This window comes from Papaver somniferum, unplaced genomic scaffold, assembly GCF_003573695.1.
Source record: "Papaver somniferum cultivar HN1 unplaced genomic scaffold, ASM357369v1 unplaced-scaffold_114, whole genome shotgun sequence".
Lineage (NCBI taxonomy): Eukaryota > Viridiplantae > Streptophyta > Magnoliopsida > Ranunculales > Papaveraceae > Papaver > Papaver somniferum.
Window position 1 is genome coordinate 5,077,524 of NW_020620381.1, and position 21,811 is coordinate 5,099,334.

General features: G+C 35.4%; 1 protein-coding gene and 2 long non-coding RNA genes across 7 annotated transcripts; all 3 read right to left on the bottom strand.

Annotated features, from left to right (window-relative positions):
- Window positions 1-1,561: 1,561 nt before the first annotated feature.
- Window positions 1,562-3,600, bottom strand: LOC113328678. 2 transcript variants are annotated; one of them, XR_003349526.1, is made up of 3 exons: window positions 3,483-3,600; window positions 3,090-3,193; window positions 1,562-1,942 (listed from the first exon to the last, which is right to left on the bottom strand). It is a non-coding gene; the product is annotated as an uncharacterized LOC113328678 (long non-coding RNA). The 2 variants fall into 2 exon arrangements; XR_003349525.1 differs by having other exon boundaries at window positions 3,090-3,196.
- An 841-nt stretch (window positions 3,601-4,441) lies between these two features.
- On the bottom strand, window positions 4,442-11,385 carry LOC113328948 (cadmium/zinc-transporting ATPase HMA3-like). The gene is made up of 10 exons (XM_026575949.1): window positions 11,186-11,385; window positions 10,492-10,708; window positions 9,774-10,031; window positions 8,115-8,212; window positions 7,780-8,035; window positions 7,550-7,687; window positions 7,093-7,420; window positions 6,746-6,948; window positions 6,453-6,646; window positions 4,442-6,337 (listed from the first exon to the last, which is right to left on the bottom strand). The coding sequence occupies exons 2-10, from the start codon at window positions 10,688-10,690 to the stop codon at window positions 4,754-4,756; spliced, it is 3,258 nt and encodes a 1,085-aa protein (XP_026431734.1). The 5' UTR covers window positions 10,691-10,708; window positions 11,186-11,385; the 3' UTR covers window positions 4,442-4,753.
- A 5,881-nt stretch (window positions 11,386-17,266) lies between these two features.
- On the bottom strand, window positions 17,267-21,228 carry LOC113328950. 4 transcript variants are annotated; one of them, XR_003349652.1, is made up of 6 exons: window positions 21,016-21,064; window positions 20,841-20,933; window positions 19,947-20,030; window positions 19,710-19,810; window positions 19,552-19,603; window positions 17,267-17,712 (listed from the first exon to the last, which is right to left on the bottom strand). It is a non-coding gene; the product is annotated as an uncharacterized LOC113328950 (long non-coding RNA). The 4 variants fall into 4 exon arrangements; XR_003349650.1 differs by lacking the exon at window positions 19,552-19,603; XR_003349651.1 differs by lacking the exons at window positions 17,267-17,712; window positions 21,016-21,064 and adding an exon at window positions 21,171-21,228 and having other exon boundaries at window positions 18,863-19,603.
- Between the last annotated feature and the right edge of the window lie 583 nt (window positions 21,229-21,811).

Here is a 21,811-nt window from a genome sequence, read left to right on the forward strand (position 1 = left end):
GGGAATTAATCAGCTACATTAGTTAGTAAGCCACTGCCTAGTTAGTCTGTGATTGGTTGTGCCTTAAACAGACAGCCAATACTAGGGGTTAGCTAAGGCTGTAAGGTTGGTTAACTAGACATTTGACAAAAACTTAACCTAGGTGAACTGGCTAGGTAAAGGGAATTCTCATCCATCTCCTTGCACTTCCCATCCACAATTTCTTTTCCATGTTTTGATTAAATTGTTCTTGAATTTTCTTTGTTTCTTTGCCTCTTAACTTCATTGCCTTTGGCTCACTGCCACTGAATTTTCTTTGGTTCTTTAGTTCACTGTCTGTCACTAGCTCAGCTATCTAGGAAACTTCAATACACCCCAAGTCTCTGTGGAATGATCCCTTGCTTACTCTCTATACTAAAACTTGGCCTTGTATACTTGCAAGAGTTTTTGTGTGTTTTCCAACCACACCAGGTTCTTCAAAAAAACATTTCATGCTCACGAAAATCATGATCCAAGGGTGTTGGTTCATCATATAATTCCAATTGTGAGTTGTTATCATTAACCGAAGATTGAAGATATGATTGCTGTTCTAGTTGAGCTAAAGATTCAGTAGCTGCAATTCTCTCCTCAGAATCATCTTCCATTTTCACAAAAAAAATTCCACCCAAAAATATTTTTTCCTCCTTCTACTCTCACCTCCCTCACACAAATTCAAATAAAAATACACACTAATCTATCCCCCAAATACTTAAGATTTTACTAATTATTATTAACCACTAAACCTGATTAGTGAGGGCTAGATTAGGAATTAAAAAAATAATTAATAAGGGATGACCCAGATTTGATATTTGGATCACTATTTTATCATGTAGCTATATCCCCCAATTAGTTTTGATATCCCCCAATTGCGCGTTCTTTATTTAGATATATAATAATATCTACAATTCCACCCGAATATTAAATAATTCAAGATCCGGACAGAAAATCGATGGAAATATAAAGAAAAACAATGGAGAAGATAGAGATGACCGTTAAATAACTCGTAATTGAGGAAGATAACTGCCTTCTTTTAAGTCTCTCCCTAATTTAATAATAAATTTGTAGTTTATATACGAAGAATCATCTTCTCATTTAGTATACCTTTCCAATACCTGGTGCCATAAGGAAGGGGGTATTTCTTTGTTCATAAAGATCATGTAGCTCAGATTCTATCTTGAGTTGTACGACTCTTCTCCAAAGAGTAGATTTCTTCCTTGAGTATCTCCAGTGCCATTTGGAGATGAGACATTTACTAGTTTCTCTTATATTTCTTATAGACAAACCACCTAGCTCCTTAGGTTTAATCAATTTCTCCCATGACATCCAATAGATTTTCTTATTGTCAGATGTAGAACCTCAAAGGAAGTCTCTCAGGATTTTAGTCATCTTATTCTCCATTTATTCGGGCAGAAAAATTAGAGACATGAAATGGCATGGCATTTTTGTTGCAGAAGCGGTGGTGCTGGGGTGGCTTTGCTAGTTGCGGTGGCGCTTGAATAAATTTTATTATGAATGTAAAGAAAAATTCTTGTTTTACATGGTAACCTGTAGACGCAAAACATAATGCAACGACATTGTTGTAAATACAAAACAAATATCTTCCAAATTTCAGACTCTTATCTTTCCACCAAAGCAAGTAGCTAGTTGCCACAAAAATTGAACAGAAAACTAACAAAAGAATGAAGCAGTATCTTACACAATTGCATTCAGTCGGAAACGTTCAGAATCAACAATATTATCACCGGAAGTAGCTTTCTTTCTTACCAAAGGCGCCCACCACGATGTGCAAGTTGTTCCGTTTCAAGACCCCTACAAACTATATCGCAGTGAACTTCAAATAACCGTTCCGTTTCAGGATCCTACAAAATATATCGCAGTGAACTTCAACCAAAATTTGATGCGTGTGCTGTTCCGTTTAAGGCACCTGCAAAATATATTAGTAAACTTCAATTTTCGAATACTTGATTACTAATTTATCAAAAAGATCTTTAAATATTGACACACTGGCGAATTACGGTGGCTTTGGGTTCACTGACAACTTATACATACACACCCACAACAAATATCTTAACTATCAAGTAATCCATCCATACTAATTGAAATAAGATTATCTCTTCAATTTTATGCTTCTTGTAGCTTTTAAATATCAAGTGGATGACATCCAACTTCGATTTGATTACTGAATCTCTTTTATCTCCAGTTTGAGACCAAATGATATGGTATCAATCATCTGGTAATTCATGTCAGTATACGAACATTAAATTTCTTCAAGGAAAGTTCAGGAGGATAAGGGGGTTTTTGGTAATGAACTCTGTAATACACATACACTAATTCTTATAGTCCTTGGCTGACAAATGACTTAACATAATCTCAATAGCTAAATTCAAATTAACACACTTCAAGAGGTAAAACAAAACAAAAGATAAAACATTTTCTTTAAGAACCCAATGTGCTAAATATGCTCGAAACATAAAGAAAAAGAACTACGTATCTCGGAAATGACAGGATAAGAAGAGCCATAAACTATATAATTTAATGAAAATCTGCTCCTTAAGGGTAAAGCTTAATTGTTTGGTCCTTTAATTTTATATGAAAATCAGATTGCGGTTCGTTAAATTATACAGTACAAATTAGAGAAGACCAAAATACATGCAGCTAAAGCTCATAAACTGTGATGAGAAGATCAAAATTCATGTACCATTTTCTTACCAAGTCTTTAGAGGGGCCAATATCCAATTAGCATGCAAATATGTCCCAGAATGTGCTAAAGTTGTAGCTGATAGAGTTAGGTTAGAGCATTTTATTAGGAACAATGAAGGGAAACGAACATAAAAGGCTCAAAAAATTGAAATCAATAATCTTGATAAGAAATCCTAGGGTATCTTAGTGTTTCAGATTAAAGATGAATTTAACCCATTTGAAAAGGTTTAATTGTACTTGGAGCATAAAAAACTCCCAAACAGGAATAATAAAAGATGTGGCCTTTGGCATTGAGTGTGACGAAGGGAAAGATTACTTCAGGTTAGAGAATTTTGTAAGATAAATAATATGTATATCTCAGTTTCATATACCTGACTGCTGATTGTTCCCCCATAGACAGTTCACATCCAACTTTGCTAATATGATCCCCAGCAAATAGGACCTTGAACAGCTTCTATAATAAGCACACAAATCCCTGCTACAAAACATAAATATATACAAAGACAACTCAATCAAATATGACCAACAAATGTCCAACACAATTCTTACCACACACAAAACAATCAAGGTAATGATTTTTTAAAACTATACACAACTAAGTTGCTACCCTGCTAAATTAGTTTGGAATGTAGAAGGAAATAAAACACATTAAATTGAATTATAATCTGTTTGACATTTGAATTACAATCTGCTTGACATTTTTACAAACAACTAAAGCTCATAAAATGTGATCAGAAGATCAAAATATATGTATATTTTCTTACCAAGTCTTAAGAGGAATGACAATCCAGTTAGCTTGTAACTTTGTTCCAGAATTTATTGAAGATGAAGTCGATAAGTTAGGTTCGAGAATCTGATTAGGAAGAGTGAAGGGAACCAAAAATGAAGCGACGGGTCAGTTTATGTTTTCTCCCATAATGGCGCGGCCAGTTTGCCAGGACAGCTGGCATGATAAATGGAGGGTTTAACCATTTGTCGTAAGAACCGGTCTAACGATATAGACTCGACCGCTCGGTAAGAACTTGATCTGACCTGGCTAAGTGGCAAACTTGACCTGGTAAAAATTTTACATTTAGCCAGGCCGGTTTGCCAGTTTGCCAGCTCCATAATAGGTGCAAAAATACCATAAGAACTGGCCTAAGAGGTATAAGAAAATACTCACCTCCTGGCTCCACTTTATTCCTGACAACTTGTATTTCTCTGCCTCTCGAACCAACCTCTCTTATCTTTGCCTCTGACAACTTCGTGTAAGTTTGATCTATACCTCAATCAACCTTCGTACAAACATTCTTAAAACCATTGAGTCAATGGTGACTCGCATTAATTGTCGACCGTTAACTTGTCGCATGACTTGAATTGTATTTAGAAAGCTTAAGCTCGTTTCCTGTTCGCTTAAATGTCTCACAGAAGATATTGTTAGTCAAATACAAAACCAGATTCTATCACTCAATTCAAGTCTGCTGGTATCCAATGAGGGTTTGGATATGTATGCAAGATGTGGTAATTCAGAGGAGTATCAGCTAAAGGAGGCAAGAATGATGGATTCCGCTAAAAAAACAAGGTAAAGACATCCATGGCTGCACTCTGAAATTAAAATTTGATATAGATGCTCATCTAGTTATTGCATTGATTGAAATGTATGTAATTCGGAAAGGGATGATGTAAAATGCCATTTAAGAATGATAAACAAGCTAGAGATTGACGTAAATTTAAGCAACCAAACTGAATACTATCTGACTGAAATTATACAGTACAATAATATACCCTTGCATTTCATTTGATTTAATAGAGTCAAATTCTCGCACGATAAACCATTACATTATGACTTCATTCTCATTTCCTTCTTTCTTATTTGGGTTTTTTGTTGGTGAGCTTTAATATTACATTTACAGCAAAACTTTGTAAGCCTAGCTAGATAGCTTCTTAGAGCAAAAACACTAATACCAATAGATACACAAGGGATGCAACAAATCATCGCTTTTTTGATTCTTATCCGTTGAAACCTTAGTTAGAGCTAGCATCTGAATCTCTCTTTCTACTCTGTGATGATCTCTGATAAACTTCCCATACCAACTCCCATACACCCATGTTGCTGCTGGTGATGATGACCACATTCTTTTCTGTAACTCTTGCAGCATGCGTCCATCTCCCTCTTTTCAAAACTGTTACACCAATGCTCCACAGATGTTGGTGTGTTGTTGCAGCTCGTTTCCATCAAACAATTTACCATCGGATCATTAGATTTCATCCCAACAGTTATAGCAGGATCTTTGCACTTTGAATGCCCATGCGCATGTCCGTTGTGAAAACAATCCTCTTTATCATGAAAATGTTTGATTTCATTACCTTTCTTGCTTGACTCAGGTACTCCATTGTGAAGATTGATGTTGCCAGCAATTGCATGCGAATGGTCATGACAGTGATCTGCATTACTATCAGTAGAAACTGCACCTAACAATTGTGAACCATGGTGAGTGTGGTCAGTTCCACAAGAGTGATGATCATCAACTGCTACTTTTGATCCTTTACAAGCATTAATCTTCGAGCCTTCAACATGTTCATGATGATCGTTGTGACCCTGGTGAGTGTGGTCAGATCCACAAGAGTAATGATCATCAACTGCTACTTTCTTAATCTTCGATTGCTCAACATGTTCATGATGATCGTTGTGACCGTGGTGAGTGTGGTCAGATCCACAAGAGTGATGATCATCAACTGCTACTTTCTTAATCTTCGACTGCTCAACATGTTCATGATGATTGTGGGGGTGCTCACACTTCACTGTTTCCTCATTGCTTATGTCTATTATATGTGATGAAGCCTTAAGTGGAGTAGTGCTGTTTGACTTGCAACCTTTGTGATCATGGTGATGCTTGGAAATACTCCTACGGGTACTATCTTTCTTCTCACATGAACTGTCAGGAAAAGAATGCTCGTGGTGATTGTGCTCATGAATGGTTTTTGAAGGGCATGTTTGATGGTCATCCATCCTAACCTGATCTGAACGGGTATCTTGTGTGCCATGTGAACAACAATTCTCTTTAACATGATTTGAGTTGCAGTTACCAGTTCCAGTTGGGCTTTTCTCATGATTTTTTGAGCCACATGAACCCTTCTTGTCATGGCAATGACCATGTCCGTGATGTTCATGACTACCTTTTGTGTCAGATGAATGGGAATGATGTGGATGGGTGACTGGCGTTCCCCGCAAAAGAAGCATGCTATTGAATATCACAAGCAAACAGGTTCCGACATCGGCGAGAACTGCAGCCCATAAAAAAGGATGACCAGCCACTGCTAATGCAAGAATAGCGCCCTTTGTAACAATCGACAAACTCACATTTTCAATTATTTTTCGTCTAGTCTTTCTAGCTAGTCGAATGGCTTGAGGGATCTTTCCAATGTCGTTTGACATTAAGGTTATGTGACTCGTCTCTGTAGCTAATGCCGAACCTGCAATACCCATTGAGATACCAATATCAGCACTTGCTAATGCAGGTGCATCGTTTACGCCATCGCCAACCATTGCCGTTGGCCCTTGTTTCTTAAGTTCTTTTATGAATTTGACCTTATCTTGTGGAAGAAGATCTGCATGGACGAAATTTAATGCCTTCCCTAGCTGATCAACAGAAACAGACCGTTTCAGTCCCTAAGAGAACACTTTAGCATCTACAAGGCAGTTTTTTAGTATATCTTTTGACAAGCTAAAAGCTCTGAAATACTCATGAAAATACCTGATCTTGTACCCTCACTGCGGCAGAATGACTGTCTCCTGTAAGCATTGCAGTTTTAAGTCCCAAACCCTTCAACTGCTTGATAGCTTCTGCAACTCCAGTCCGACATGTATCAGCAACACTGAACGTCCCTATCTGTGTGTCATCTAAGAATACGTATCCAATTGTTTGTCCCTCTTTTTTAAGATCTGAAACTGTTAAACAAATTCCAACTAGACTTATTAGAATCTCAACATTTTCTCATATAGAAAGACACTGATAGAGATTTATGCGCAAAGAGATGATTAGTCTACCTATTTCACATCTAGCTCTTGCTGCCATTTTCTTGTTTCCAACATAAATCTTCCTCCCATCAATTTCTCCAGAAATCCCTTCCCCCGGGAAATTTTGATATTCAGTCACATTCTCTGGTTGAGGTTTGATTGAGTTTGAAGACCCGTAATCCACCAGTGCAGCAGCCATTGGATGACTCGACTTGCTCTCAATGCTTGCAACCCTAGCAGAACACCAAAGAGAAATTCCTATTAGAATGAGATTCATTTTGAAGTCAAAGTACTGCGACGACTTTTGAAGGCATTTAGGTAGTAAGCCCGTGGATATTGAGGTTCCACAAGCAATACTTCGTTAAACTTTAACTTACCAGTAGATTAAATTGTCCAGGCCAATATCCTGAGAGACTGATTGGAAGTCTGTCAAGGAGAATTCTCCTCTTGTTATTGTTCCTGTTTTATCAAAGGCCACAACCTTGATTTTTGCTAATATCTCCAGATAGTCACCACCCTTAATTAGAAGGCCATTTGTTGCTGCCTTAGTCAGGGCACAGAAAGTGGCAACTGGCGTAGAGAGGATTAAAGCACATGGGCATGCGCTGACAAGTACAACCAAAGCAAGATGGAACCAATGTTTTAAGTTATGAACTTTTAAGACTGCTGGAATCGCAGCTAGAAGCACTGACAGCAGTACCACCGCTGCAATAAAAACACAGTACTTATCACGGTAAGAAAACATCTACACAAAGTTCACCATAATTGCTCGGGTAGAAGCAAACACAAGTCTCTTGGATATCAGAAATTGTCTAACTGCAGTGAACTAATTACCTGGGGTGTAGTACTTGGCGCAATTGTCGATCAAACGTTGTGTTTTCGATCGAGTGTTTTGGGCCTCTTCTACAAGTTTGGCCATTTTGGCCACTGCACAATCATCAGCTAATGCTGTTGTTTTTACACTGATATAGCCTGCAACAAAAATTGAATCTCAGCTAAGTATTAATCAGAATATGATGATGGAAAGCATCATTATGACGAAGAAATTGGGATTAAGTGATTACCATTCAGGTTAATTGTCCCGGCTAATACTTTTGATTCCATTTGTTTAGTTACTGGAAATGGTTCTCCTGTCAAAGATTTTTCATCCACTTCACAATTTCCGTCTACAACTATTCCATCAATTGGAATAACTTCTCCAGCTTTTACAGCAAGAATTGTGTTAAGCTTAACATCTTTGGCATCCACAATGTCTCCATTCTCGGCTAAAACTGCTTTCTGTGGAGCCATGCTCATTAAGGAGGACATCACCGCAGTTGCCTACATATATTGCAATTGAAAGGAGAATAAGTGCATAATTTACTTGATAAGTGAATAGAAAGACAATTAGATAGTGTACCTTGTAACTGGCTCTAGATTCAAGCCACTCAGCAATGGTGAATAGAAAGACAATGGAAGCAGCTTCAATATAGTCTTGCATGGCCACTGTTCCTCCAACTGCCAAAAAGAAACACAACCAAAAACCAAAAACTTAAAATTACTCCATTTATCTTGCACTACTTGAAGTAAATAACATAACTAACACCAGTAAAAATTTAAAATGGAAGTCAAACATTCTTTCTAATTTGTTACTTTTTAAGAATTATAATTGTATCATAAATAAACGTTGTCATACAAAAATAAAGATAAAAACATATGTTTAAAAAAACTAAAAATATTAAATAAATTGTGAAGGAGGAAAACGATTCTAAAACCATCCTTTAAAAACAATTTCTCTGGGTGTAAGTGGGAAATGATGAGTCCAACAAGAATACAACCCACTATGAAAAATAATTTTTACGAGAATTTGGTTTCGAGTTATTTATTTGGACGTTTGTTAAGAATTATAGTTAAGAGATTTTGTTAAGAGTTTTAAAGTCACTTTTTTTGACAAAAAGAAAACGTATGATATCATCATTCTTCACTATTTTCATGACCTAACAAACAAAAATGACATTACAAAATTTGATAACTTTGTTGTATCTCTAAAATACTAGGCTTTTTTAAAAGGGGATTACGTTTCAGACTCAACTGTTAGACCCACCATTAATATATATGGCTTCCAACAAAGAGAGCACTCAAGGCCAATGGGGAAGAAAAGCAAGAAAAAAACTCCTCTAATTAAATTTAAGTCAGTTTCTAAGTTCACCAACCAACAAAATACATTTTGTAGACCACTTTGTCAAGAAAGCTAAGAAAATCAAAGATTTGCTATCACTTCACTGTTTCATTTTCAAACACCAACTTTTCTTACACTTGATTTACACTCACGGGGAGCGGTCGTTGTTTTTGCCGGAGGCGATTCTGACGTGTGACCATGACTTATGGTACAGCAAGATTTTGAGCTACTTTTAGAACATGGGCTATGAAACAAATAATTCTACTTATGACAAATTTAAAGATTGCTTCCCTTGAGAATCTTTCTAACAACAAATTTAGCCAGACCAGACGTATTAATGTCCATGTGAAATTTTGTTTAGGCAAGAGGCAACCCGATTGGGAGTCAGAGGATCCATAGTACCTGCAACCTTCCGGACTTGATATTCATCATTTTAGAAAGCGGGCGGGGGTAAGGGATCTTTTCAATTCTACGTTTGTCACACTGAGGTGGTGTTCTTTCCTTGCCTCATGTTAGGACAACTGTTTGAATATGTGCACACGCTGTTTTACGTATGTGCACATGATGTGCACACTGTATTCTCGAGTATATTTACATATATTCTGTTATTAACCTTAGGAGATTCTTTCCTATAATGTAGCCTGTAACCCTAATGTACATGAATAAAAGGAATTCTTTTTGGTGTTTCTCATTATCGATTGAGAACCCATCCAAAGCTGTGCTCCAACTCCTCATCACTTGTCTAATGTTAAGTAATGTTAAAGATTGCTTTCACGAAAGCAAGATTTATTTAAGTCATTCCGTAGACAGACACACAACAGATTACTTAGCGAAATGGTGTACGTATAAAAAGAAATTAAGAATTAACAATCTTTGGTTTAGGGTCCATGCATGAATTACCTGCAATTAATACAAGGATGTTGATGTCTACGGTGAAATTTCTTGCAGAACCGTAACATCTGGATAGAATTGGTGGCAACCCAAAGATTGCAGCCGCGAGAGATAACCATTTAAGTGGGTGATAGAGATACTGAAAGAGCGACACCACCAGTAATAAACCGCAACCGATTGTATACCAGCTCGGCCATCTTTTTCCCTTCTTTTCTTCGCCATACACCCGAATGTTAGCATCTAGCCGCGCTTGATTCAGGGCCTTGACTGCAAACCAAGAGCATTGCAAGTGAGCAGGAGGGATAAAAACAGTTGAAGTGGAAGATTAAAAATACTTCTCATAAAGAGGTAAAGAAAACGGTGGAACCCAATTAACGGCATAAACCATGTTGCGGCGTTCACTCTTTTTCAATAGTTTCAGGTCATAATATGTGTGGACTAATGGACCCACATCATCTCATTTTGTGGGTTAGCTTTTGTACAGTAAATTTGTAAAATACCAGAAAAAACTCAAACAAAACAAATTACCAAACCCATCTCCAAGTCGGATTCCACTGAAGTATGATTTTCGAAGCCAATTTAAAGTTTAAAGACAATTGTTCTCCATAAAATAGGTAGCTTAAAGCAACGTCCAAAAAAAAAAATCTCCATTGAAGCGAAAACTACCGAAAAAAATTAATAATACTCCATTCATGAAAAATATAATAATAATTGTAACAGCTTTTACCTATTTGGAGTTGGGTAGTGAGGAGCTCATCATGAAAAACAATTACAGTTTTTGTTGTCACATTGACTAGAACTTTTTCTACCCCATTCATGGGGTTTAATATCCTTTCCACCAAAGGCACTTCAGATGTGCAGCAAATTCCTAGCACGTCAAAGTAGCTTTTCCTCACACTGTTACTTGAATTTTTGGTTGTTGTCATTGTTCTTGGAACCTGACACTGTGAGAAGAAATTAAGACTGGTGGTTAGCTCAAGTCATGAAAGGAAATGTAACTGAAATACTGAATGCAAAGAAAAGAGACAAGAAAGAAAACAACATTTTGGAGCTGGCTTTGACGTTTCTTATTACGCAAAAACGTGTTTTATGTTTGCTATATACGTAGGCAATGGGAGTGCAAAACAGAACTACTTTTGTTTGCAACACCATGAATGCTAACAGAATAGTAAAGAAGGAATTGAGCAAGATTACGCTAAGAAAATGTCGTTCAGTTAGTTACCGGAAAATCGCTGATCATCAGTGGAAATGATTATGAAACTAGAGAAACTACTGCAGTTTATGATGATGATATGATTAAAACTAGTGAGGAGAAAGTAGATTAAGGAAAAGAAAACAGCTCATCTAAAACTTCAAATCATTTATACAAAAAGCATGAAAAAATCAAAAGACCACTAAGATTAGTGAGAGTATATGCTTACCTTAATTCGATTCTTCGATCTTTGATTGATTAATTACAAACTAATGATTAGATTATAGTTCTCTGTCTTTCTCTTTAGGATGGGCGTAAGCTGAACTAATGGATCCGAGGTTATGATTATATATATTCAAAAAGAGAGTTGGAGAAAGAGGAAAGGAAATGAATGAAAGAGTTAAAGAGATATGGATACTTATATATGGAGATATTGAAGAAAGTGGCAAAATGTTAATCCTGCTTTTATAATATGAAAAGTGAAGAATTAGGACACCAAAAAATAAATGAAAATTAAAGAAAAATGATTCACCTTTTCTTTTTTATCTTTTTAGTGGAATGTATAAGTGGTGATCACCTATGAATATATTGTGGAATGATAAAGAGAAGAGAGTGATGAAAAGATGGAGAAATCTAGAAATGTAAAACCACACCAGCAATTTTTGTCATTTGTTGAGAGTGGAATATTCCCGGTATCAGTTCACCAATGGGTAAGTAGGTCACTTTTTAATTTTTACTAATTACAAGTCATTATAGTTAAAGAATTCTATGTTTGGGAAACAATGGCGTTGCTAATGTTTATTCGTAGTTATTTTTTGCGATCAAATACATAGCAGTCTAAAGAATAACACATTCAGCTAGATTTGTAGTATAGTTGCAAATTCTTTTCAGATATTGGACAAAAATCCAGAGAAGCGAAAAAGTGCCATAAAATAAAATCATGTAAAGTTGCACTCCTTGATCCGTTACTTAACTTTACACAAGCTGAAAGGGTGTGTCTAGGAGATCATTTTTCTTGATCATTCAAAGTTGATGAGTGAAGGTGCAAAATCACTATACCCTGCCCGGACAGTTGCCTTTATTTTTTTCTTCTTTCTAGCAAAGTGTGTGTATTTGCTGAGATAAGAAATCCTTTTAGGTATTTATTTGTTTTTATTACTATCTACTAGTTTGTGTGTGTGTGCGAGGTTTAGGTATAGTTTTATGTTGACGGATCATAAAAAACTTTTGCCCTTAAATATATATGTGCTTTCTTTGTCTTGGAAAGATTATATAATCGAAAGAAGAGAAAGTGAATAGTTAAGATCGTGAAATTAGAAGTGACATTTTTTATTTATAGAGTATCGATGGATTTTTAAATATTCACTTTTTTATTTATAGTTAAAATCGCGAAATTGAGATAAATTATGAGTATCGATGGATCATCGATTCAACAGAAATGAAATGGGCAAGAGATTTAACGTGGTTCGGACAACTCGACCTACGTCCACGGATAATACCCCGAAGGGTGAAATATTATTGATCACCAGTTTTGATGTTACTGGGATGAATTACAATTACAATGACACTCTTTATTTATAGAGAGAATATGTAAATAGTTAAGATATTATTTTATTCTAGAGAATATATATATCTTAATAAACTAGAATATCTTCAAATTAACTAGAATATAGAAAACGTATGTAATTAATTAGATATTTTCATTAACTAGAAAATTATCTAAATTACACAAGATATTTTATTTTTGGAAACTTCATTTGATCTCCGTCGATTTTCCTTAATGCTTAATCTTTGTCGATTTTCTGATAGCTTTAAATCTTGACCATTTCATCTTCAGCTTGACAACCTCGATATTCATCTCGGTATATATTCTAACATCCCCCGCAAGTTGAACACGGAGAGAATCAAAGTGCTTAACTTGAACACTTATTTAACGACCACAACTCGATTTGAGAACCATATGGTGAAAAAAAAATGATAATCTCATCAAAAACCAGATATAATGAGTAAACTTAATGACATGAAACCGCAGTATGTGATGAAGCACTGTGCCAAAACAAAAAATGATATCGATGAAAATGATTTGCTGAAGCAGTTTGAGCGGATCTCCCCGCTCTGATGCCATAATAAAGTCTGCGGGCATCCAACTCAAAACCAATTGACAATGAGTGGAGAGGCCCTAATAGATTATAAACCGCAGGATCTTAAATAACCCAACCATGTGAGACTAATAATCTCGACACTTCATTTATGATGGTTTTATGCTTCGAAAAAGAAATAAAATAAAAAATTTATGATGGTTGTTTTTATATGTGCCCTAACTAAGACGGTTATTATTAGAACACATCTACAAGACATCCACCACTGTGGTTTCATATTCATAATTTTTACGTCTGACTAAACCAAAATAATAAATCTGATTTCATATTAAAAGTAAATAAGAAAATTTAGGTTTAACGAGTGGGCTTAATTATATATTCTCGCTATTCAATTGCATTTCATTCAATTAGATAACCACCAAGAGATAACTAGAGTCTAACAGCTGATATAATGTGAATTAATTAGTTTATTTTGGAAAATAGGATCAATATCTGTATTCCTAATTTCACAAAGTCCCCATTCTAAGAAAATTAGCATAAATTGACAATTGCTAACCAGTCATCCTTGTTTTGACCTTAATCTGAAAAGAAAAATAAATAAAACCCTTAATCTTAAGATGGCTTAACTTAGTTGTGGTCATATATCCAAGTTTGGGTAGTATAACATGCAATCAAGTCATACAAGCCAAGATGACCTACACATACATGCATACGTATCAAGCTACGTCAAGTAACAAAAATGAACTCTCCACCTTACGTATCTGTTAGCTAATCCTTTGGTATCATTTTCTGATATCTGTTAACAAAAATTACAGAAATGAGTTTGACGGTAAAATTTGAGAAAAATTTCTAATATTGTTTGTACATACTCTAGTTGCACATTCAATTGGAGGTGTCGTCAGGTATCATTTTCTCCTGCATGAATTCCATTTACTTTAAAATGCATTTAGGAACCTATCCTAACATCCTCTCTAGTTTCATAGCCGGTACGAGATATGATTCTCCCACGCAAAAGGCCACTGGAAAAGTAAATTAATATCAATTCATATCTACATGATCTCCATGATAAAGCTAAAGCAATAGCTAGTAGCTATAAAAAAAAATGGGTAGCTGCCAATAACAGCCTAACGTTTTTTAGGTGTTCCAATCATGAATATAATTGCAGTTTTCATCAATCAATTTTATAACATTCAAAACTGAAACGGCTAACGTGCTAACACTGTGCTTGACCTACTTCAGTCACAATCCTTTGCAAAATTTAGTGAGGAATTTTGTGATATCCGTATACTTGGTTGGTATTCACTCTTCATGTGAATAACACCGGATATACCAGCACCATTTGGGGCACTACACAAACTATTGGTCATTTTATTAAAAAAGACATATACACAGACTAATGATTATTGGTCTTAACAAGTTCGGTGTTTTCAAATACGATTATTAGAGGTGGACCAAAAGGAATAGTATAAATCCTTACATGGGCATCATCCAAATCTTGGATTTGCAACTTCTTGGAACGGTGAGTCATACCTGAATAACTATGAACCACAATTGCACATGTGCAACGTACACTGAACTGTTTTTAGTTATCGCGGTAAGACATTCTTTTTTTTTTTTGGCTTAGGCGCATTTGGCAAGTGGGGCTAACAGTGACTAGAAATGCCTTATCCAAAGAGAACATCAGAGCTACTAGCTAGATTTATGAGTACATTAATTCAAATCCTCGCCGCGCCGAATTTATACCTTAATCACAAATTCTCATTCCGCATCAGTTCTGATCAGCTAGATAAATTCTAGATACCAAATAAAATATTACCATTACATATTTGCATAAGGTTCTCTAGGCACTAAGTAAGAATATTTGAAGCGTATCCTTCAATTACTTTCCTCGGTCATACATGAATTTCGTTTATGGAAGTTCCTTTCGGAAAATAAGATGGAAATAACTGATAAGTGGATTATTTTAATAAACTGAATAGATATCAGCTTACAATTGGAATGCCACAGATTATACGAATTGGGTTCCTATCACGTATACAGTTTAGTTTGTAGTTCGAGATCCTAATTCACCACATCTTTCTTGAAATCACCGACATGAGTCTAAAAGAAGTTTTTTATCTTGTCAATAATGGCACCATCAGTGCCTCTATGCAAAAGTTTTCATATTCACCTTCCAAATTAACCAACTAAAATGTGAGGATTAACAGCCAATATGTTGATAGTTTTGTGGGATAAATCTTTTTATTATTTTCTTTGAATTGATTTGGAGAAATAAAATCGCAAAGGTTATCTTGTCCTTGTTCTTTTTTTTAAATTATTTTCTTCTTTTTGGGTGACAGAATCCCGTTTTTATTAGTTTGTATTTATCGAATTTAGGTTTTCTCAATGGATTTTCATATTGGACGATATAAAAGATAGCAAAAAGAATAATGCACCAACTTTCTTTATTAATTTCTTCCTCCCATGATGTTAAAATTTGTGCGCCAAAAACCTTTGTAGGTAGGGGGTATTAGAAAAAAGGAATCACCAAAACAACATGCATTACAAAAATATGTAAATGTAAATATTATAAGATCGGTATTTCTCGCAGTTGGGTCGTAAATCTGAATAACCAACCAAATCAATCGATAAAGGAAAAGCATTGTCTTAATCCCTTGCATGGTATAATTCGAATTAATCCATGAACATTAAAGGTAAAATCTGACCCACTTTCATTGCCAATCCGGCTTAAGATCATTAGCTTACACGCAATTTTTAACTAAAGATAATTATCTATTTCCCAAAATCCAAATCACTTTAGAAAATGTGCAGAATGGATGATAGTTGATTAGTGGAGTTTGATTTCTATTGGTTGCATGTACTTAATTATATGCTAATACTACCTATATATTCAAAAAGACTTAGAATTTGATTGTTGTCTTAAACAAAAAGTAGCTAGGTAGTAACCCTATCCTGTTTATTTATATATATACTAGGGTATCACCCAGGCCGCTCGTGCGCCTTCGGCACGTGGTACTTTATGATTTGGCCCCGCTGTCAGCATGTCTCACACTTCTGGCTCGCAACGTCGAAATTCTTTAATCTGGTGGATTATTTTCTAGATAGCATGCATCTGAATCATTTGGTACAAATAAAGTTACTATCCTTGAATTGTTTCCTTCTAAAAAAGACGTGTGTTCATTCCAAATACCTTGGCCTTCATTGAATAATTGAAGAACAATAGCGGTGCACAATGACGTTAATTAACTGTACAGAATACGTGCATCACTAACAAATTGTTGTGGATGTTTTCAAAGTGAGCATGATCTGTAGATTGGAACGAACTTTATTCATGTTTAGTTTGTACCCGCATTTTCAAAATAGCTTCATTTTCACACTGCATTATAAACAGCTAAAACCAATATTACGGTGTAGCATTTTCGGACTTTAAGTTCAAAGCACAACAGGCACTAAATAAAAAAACTGGAAGGTAAATAAACTTACAAATGCATTGTGTACTCGGATCTGGGCGTCAAGTTTGGTTTCACATCATTCTTATGCATGCAAGACCAATACCATCCATTCTAGCCAACAATTTTTGTATGGATAGCCTTACTATATTTCCATTGAGGAACTTATGACGTTAAAAAAAAAAGTAGTTAGTTTAGTACTGCAAACAAACTATAAGACGACAAAGGAAAATCGACATGAAAAACATAAATGATGGTAAAACAGATACGCAATTTAGTTTAGGACTGTAAACACATACTCGAATTAAGTTAGTTTAGTACTGCATGCTTTGCAAAGATAGAGAGAACAATAGTCGAATTAAGTTAGTTTAGTACTGCATGCTTTGCAAAGATAGAGAGAACATCAGTACAAATTAAAAAAAGTCCTCATCTAGATTGAAGAGCACGAACAAAGGTGAAGAAAAAAGAGACATAAATTTCCTCATGCAACAACAGCTAAAAAGACTACAGGGAGAGGTTGCAGAATAAACGAAATGTTACAAACTTTTTAAGCAAATTACCAATTTCCATGTTTGGTACCATTACATTCCGGACAGTACATGACAGTTAATGGAATCAAGGGAAATTAAATGAGGAAAAAGAATAAATAACCAATTTGTCTCCAGAATGGATACGAAACAAACATCCTTTGAGAACATTTTAGAACCACTAAATTAAGGCAATGAAATTAAAAATTTAACAATGAATAAATTGTGATGATTTATTAACAAAATAGATAAATTTCATGACACGACTCTCACTTACACAATAAGTGAGGCAAAACAAAAGGGCATAAATATAACTGCAATTACTACCAACATGCAGTGATATTGCAGCAGTATCGACACCCTGTAGCACTCCAGGAGTCCCTATGAGCACATTCAAAAAATGATTGTTTATATTTAATCCTAACTGACACTTCCAAAAACTTTTAGCGCTTCTTTGAGGGTAGCAGTAATCAACAAACTTACTAACTAACAATACAGCACAAAATCTCTACTATTGGGCATTTTTCATTAACCAAATTTGACATGGAACCTGCATTTCCTTCAAACAATGCACAAACTTTCATCAAGGTAGACCAAAAATTCAAATAGATTCTCAATGCATGATCAGCAAACGTACTCATTTCCATATGTTCCCACTTGTTTTGTACATCCATTGCAAACCTGCAAAAACAAAACAAAATTAACATGGGTAGAAAGGGGAAAGAAAATGGAAAAACCATAATAGAATCATGTCAGAGCAGTGGAAAGTATGAAGGGATTTTTAACAAACTGCCACACTTGCAAATCCCGATTCAATAAAATGCCACCGTTTTTTTCAGAGTTTATCAAATGCCACAACCGTTAGATATTCCGTCAGGGCCCACTAACTCGGTTTATAATCATTGAAAAAGTCAATACAACGTGTCAACATTCTTGAATTCGTGTTGGTCCAAACTCGACAATGACTCACACTATTAGGTCGATTTGAATCAGTCACAAGAAGCAACATTACCTAACTACACTTGAATTCTCTTTCCTTTCTTCTCTTCCTTCTCCTTCTTCTTTTTCTCCGGCGTTCCAGAGATGAAATCTCTGTTGAGAAAACCTTGCAGAAAATTAGTGAAACCAATCAACCGAGTGTGGTGCTGATGAGTTCATAGTTGGGTTTGGTTAGAATCCACGATTGAGTTGAAGCGAAGTGTTTCTGTGAAGGTTAGAGTTTGATGTTGAGTTTATTTGGAATTGATAAGCTAAACGGGATGTTAACAGATGAAGATCAAAGGGTTATTGCTAAATTGAAGTTGTAGTATTGTCTTGAAGAAGAATTGAGATGTTAATGAAATTGTGAAGAAATTAGGGTTCCTGAAATGAATTTCGAGATTCAATTAAGGGTGAATAAGAAGGAATTAAAGGATGGGTTGAATAGATAGGAAGATTTTGATGGATGAATTGAGTTTGATTGAGAGAATAGAATATTTGAGAATTGAATTAGGGTTGGTTAAGAACTGATGTTGATGGATGAACTGAATTGAGGGTTTAGATGATTAATTGGAGGTGGGTTTGATCTGAATTGAGAGTTACGGTTGGAGACTAGCTTAAGTTCAATAGTTAGAGTTTGTATTTGAAACTCAGATGAATTATGAAGTTATCTGGGATGAACTGGATGGTGCTTGAGTAAATGAGTTTGAGGTAATTGTTCTTCTTTATGAATTTTGTTTAAGTTATGCAGTTTTGTTGTTGAATTTATGGACGTATCTATAGACAGTGAATTGAGATGGATAAGATGGGTATGGTGGTTATGACATGATGCCATGATTACAGTTTAGAATTTAGGGTTTGAATGTATGTTGTTGGTGTTGTCTATGCAGATGGAAGCACTGGTGGAATTGAGATTTAACAGAAGGAAAGACAAATTTGAAGCTCCTGTTGTTGTTGACTGATCGAATGGACATTAAGCTCACTGCCATGGAATGAATGGGTCTGTGATAAAGAGGGGTTTTGAGTTGAGGTAGTGATTCATAGGCATGGTCCTAGTAGTGTTGTGAGATGATTGTGCTGATGGCAACAATTTTTTTGGATGGAAAAGGTCAAACGTGTGGCATTAAATAAACTCTGAAAAAAACGGTGGCGTTTTCTTAAACTGCAAATTGGAAGTGTGGCACTTTATTAAAATCCCCAAGTATGAATGCATTTTGGTGGTTCTGATGTAGAACCCCCAAAATGCACATTAATTTCATAACAAACAATCACACCCAAATAATTACCGATAGAAACATAGATGTTCACATTTATTTTATCCCACTTTAATTCGATTAAAATTGTTTGTAAAGCTGCAGTACCAAATCAATTACTCAACGGTTTTGAACTTTAAAATACCCAAGCGCCCGATGATTTGAGAATAATTATAGGCCAGAAAAACGACAATACGATTAAGCATAAAAATAGAAAAAGAACAAAATACTCATGATCCGCAAAGCAATCAATAATTATAAATAAAAAAGAGTGTTCATAAAATCTTACCAAGGTTAAATCAATAGATTGCAGTTATACGCTACAGAGCTGAAATTGGAATCTGTAACAAACCAAACAAATTAAAAAAAAAAGGGGCAAAAATAATGTGGTGGAATGCCAACATAAGATAATTAAAAGATAGTAAGAAAAGTTGCAGATACTATTACCAAATTGTTACTTGCTTTTGTGGCCGCATTCCTTTTTCAAATCTAGGATGCTCCGGATCAAACCTGCCTACTTCTGCACCATATACTGCTCCGTATCAAACCTGCAGTCAGCAACATCGAAATATATCGAATAACTTTTAAACCCTCAAATAACTAAGAATTTGAATCCAAAAGGATGTAAGTGCCTATATGGATCATCTAAAATTATGTATATCTTTGCCAAATTGAAAAACAGACCTTGTCGACATCCATATGCCTGTCAAGTGTTGCCCTAGTAGAGAATTCATAAATCACATCTGAAACACCCCTGGAAAGGCCGTCCTGCAACAAACGATAAAGAACTAAGAAACAGAAATCATTAAAAGAATTAGGGGAACTTATTTTTACTGTCCTTGTATCATCCAAATAAATTCCAACAATCCAAATAAATAGCATCACACAATCAACGTTAGCCATAACGTTCACGTCCTGAAGAAAAAAAATCAGATCGCGAACTCTTTTGAAAAGAAGGAAGACTCACGGTATGGTTGAGGGCCCTAAACCCAGCAGTAAGGAATTGAAAACAACTGAGTCATGAAAGGAAACTTCTACAATGGTTAGAATAAATATATATATGAAGTAAGGTAAACTCCAGCAGCAACCAAAACATGAATGCAACCAAAAATAAAATAAAAATAATGATAATAATTCTCACATGATCAGTGGAAAAAAGAAAAGGAAAAAGAATCCGCGAGAGAAATAATACCACCAAGTCAAATGAGATTGAAAAAATATATTTAGGAGAGCAGGAATACCCATGAGAACACAGGGAGTTGGAGAGCAGACAGATATATATGCGTATTTTCATCTGTCTTTTGTGAGGAGGTACGTGAAACCCCATAGCCAAAATTCGTAAATCAGAAATGGAAATCTCGTCAGAAAAGGATTCGGTACTCCTTAAAGAAAAGACAAAAATCACTAAATTGACTCGGTATTGGGCGATCGATAAATCATTGAACTGTAACAGGCCCATCGAAAAATGTTTGTACAACAAATGTTACTATGAAGATGCTAAGCAAATAAAATGATTATCCCATGTCTATCAACCTAAACATCAAATTTAATGATCAAATGCTGGTCGAGCATACTTACGTAAGTTTTAAAATCGACCGCCAATACCACTATTTAGTGGATTTGTCTCCCTCCTAAACGTCACCATGTTTCTAGCAATTAAGAGAACAAAATCTGCAAAACAAACAATGAGAGAACAAAATTAAAATCAACAGATAGGAATTTTTGGGAATAGGGAAATTAAAATTGAACTCACACGTATCTTCTTCGTAGTGGTAAGAACAAAACTAATTAGGGGAAACGATTGGAACTGATTTGCAGTTATCTCTCAATTGAGGAAGTTATACGAAGTTTCCAAGAACTACACGTAGGGAAAAACAGGGAGAAATATAAGGAGTTTGTGACACGTACCTGTGGATCCAAATTGCAGCGGTTTTCCGACCCTTCTGTGTCTAATGCAGAAGTACCAAGGACGGTGGACCAATGTACACCTTTGGAAGCTGATGCTGCAGATTTTCTCCGGTTGGATTAAAACATCACGACCACTAATTGTCTTTTCAAGAATCCATCCCGACCACTCTTTGTCTCCCAAAAAAGGTAACTGCGTCATAGTTAATTGATTAGATTATGGCATGCCTAACTTATAACGATCTACATTAGAATAATCATACATGACTAACGGGCACCCACCCCACCCACCCACACAAAATGTGTAAAAACGTATATAATTCTATATTACCAATTTATATGACTTTCAAAATCATGATGATAGGATAAAATCCATATTCATCATCCTTACGTAAACACCCAAATCAATTTGAACAGGAAATTTATCGGCTAATTAAGAGTAACCACTCTAATAAGGTTAGACTAACTCATCCTCAAAATTTTGGGGTTGGCTTAGAGTGGGAGAAAAACCAACCATCCGGAGGCAGGCTATGTGGGGTCGAAATTTCAGCCTAAAAGACAACGGAAACTAAGTTCCGAATTTAAGAAAAACAAAAGAATAAAAAAGAATAACGATCCACGAGTTATAATCCCAAAGGTATCAT

Coding starts and splice junctions, on each gene's coding strand:
- LOC113328948 (XM_026575949.1), bottom strand. CDS start 10,690: ATGACAACAACCAAAAATTCAAGTAACAGTGTGAGGAAAAGCTACTTT. Junction 8,213..9,773: donor CATCCTTGTATTAATTGCAG/GTAATTCATGCA, acceptor TCTTTTTGGCAG/TTGGAGGAACAGTGGCCATG. Junction 6,647..6,745: donor AAGAGCTAGATGTGAAATAG/GTAGACTAATCA, acceptor TTTGTTTAACAG/TTTCAGATCTTAAAAAAGAG.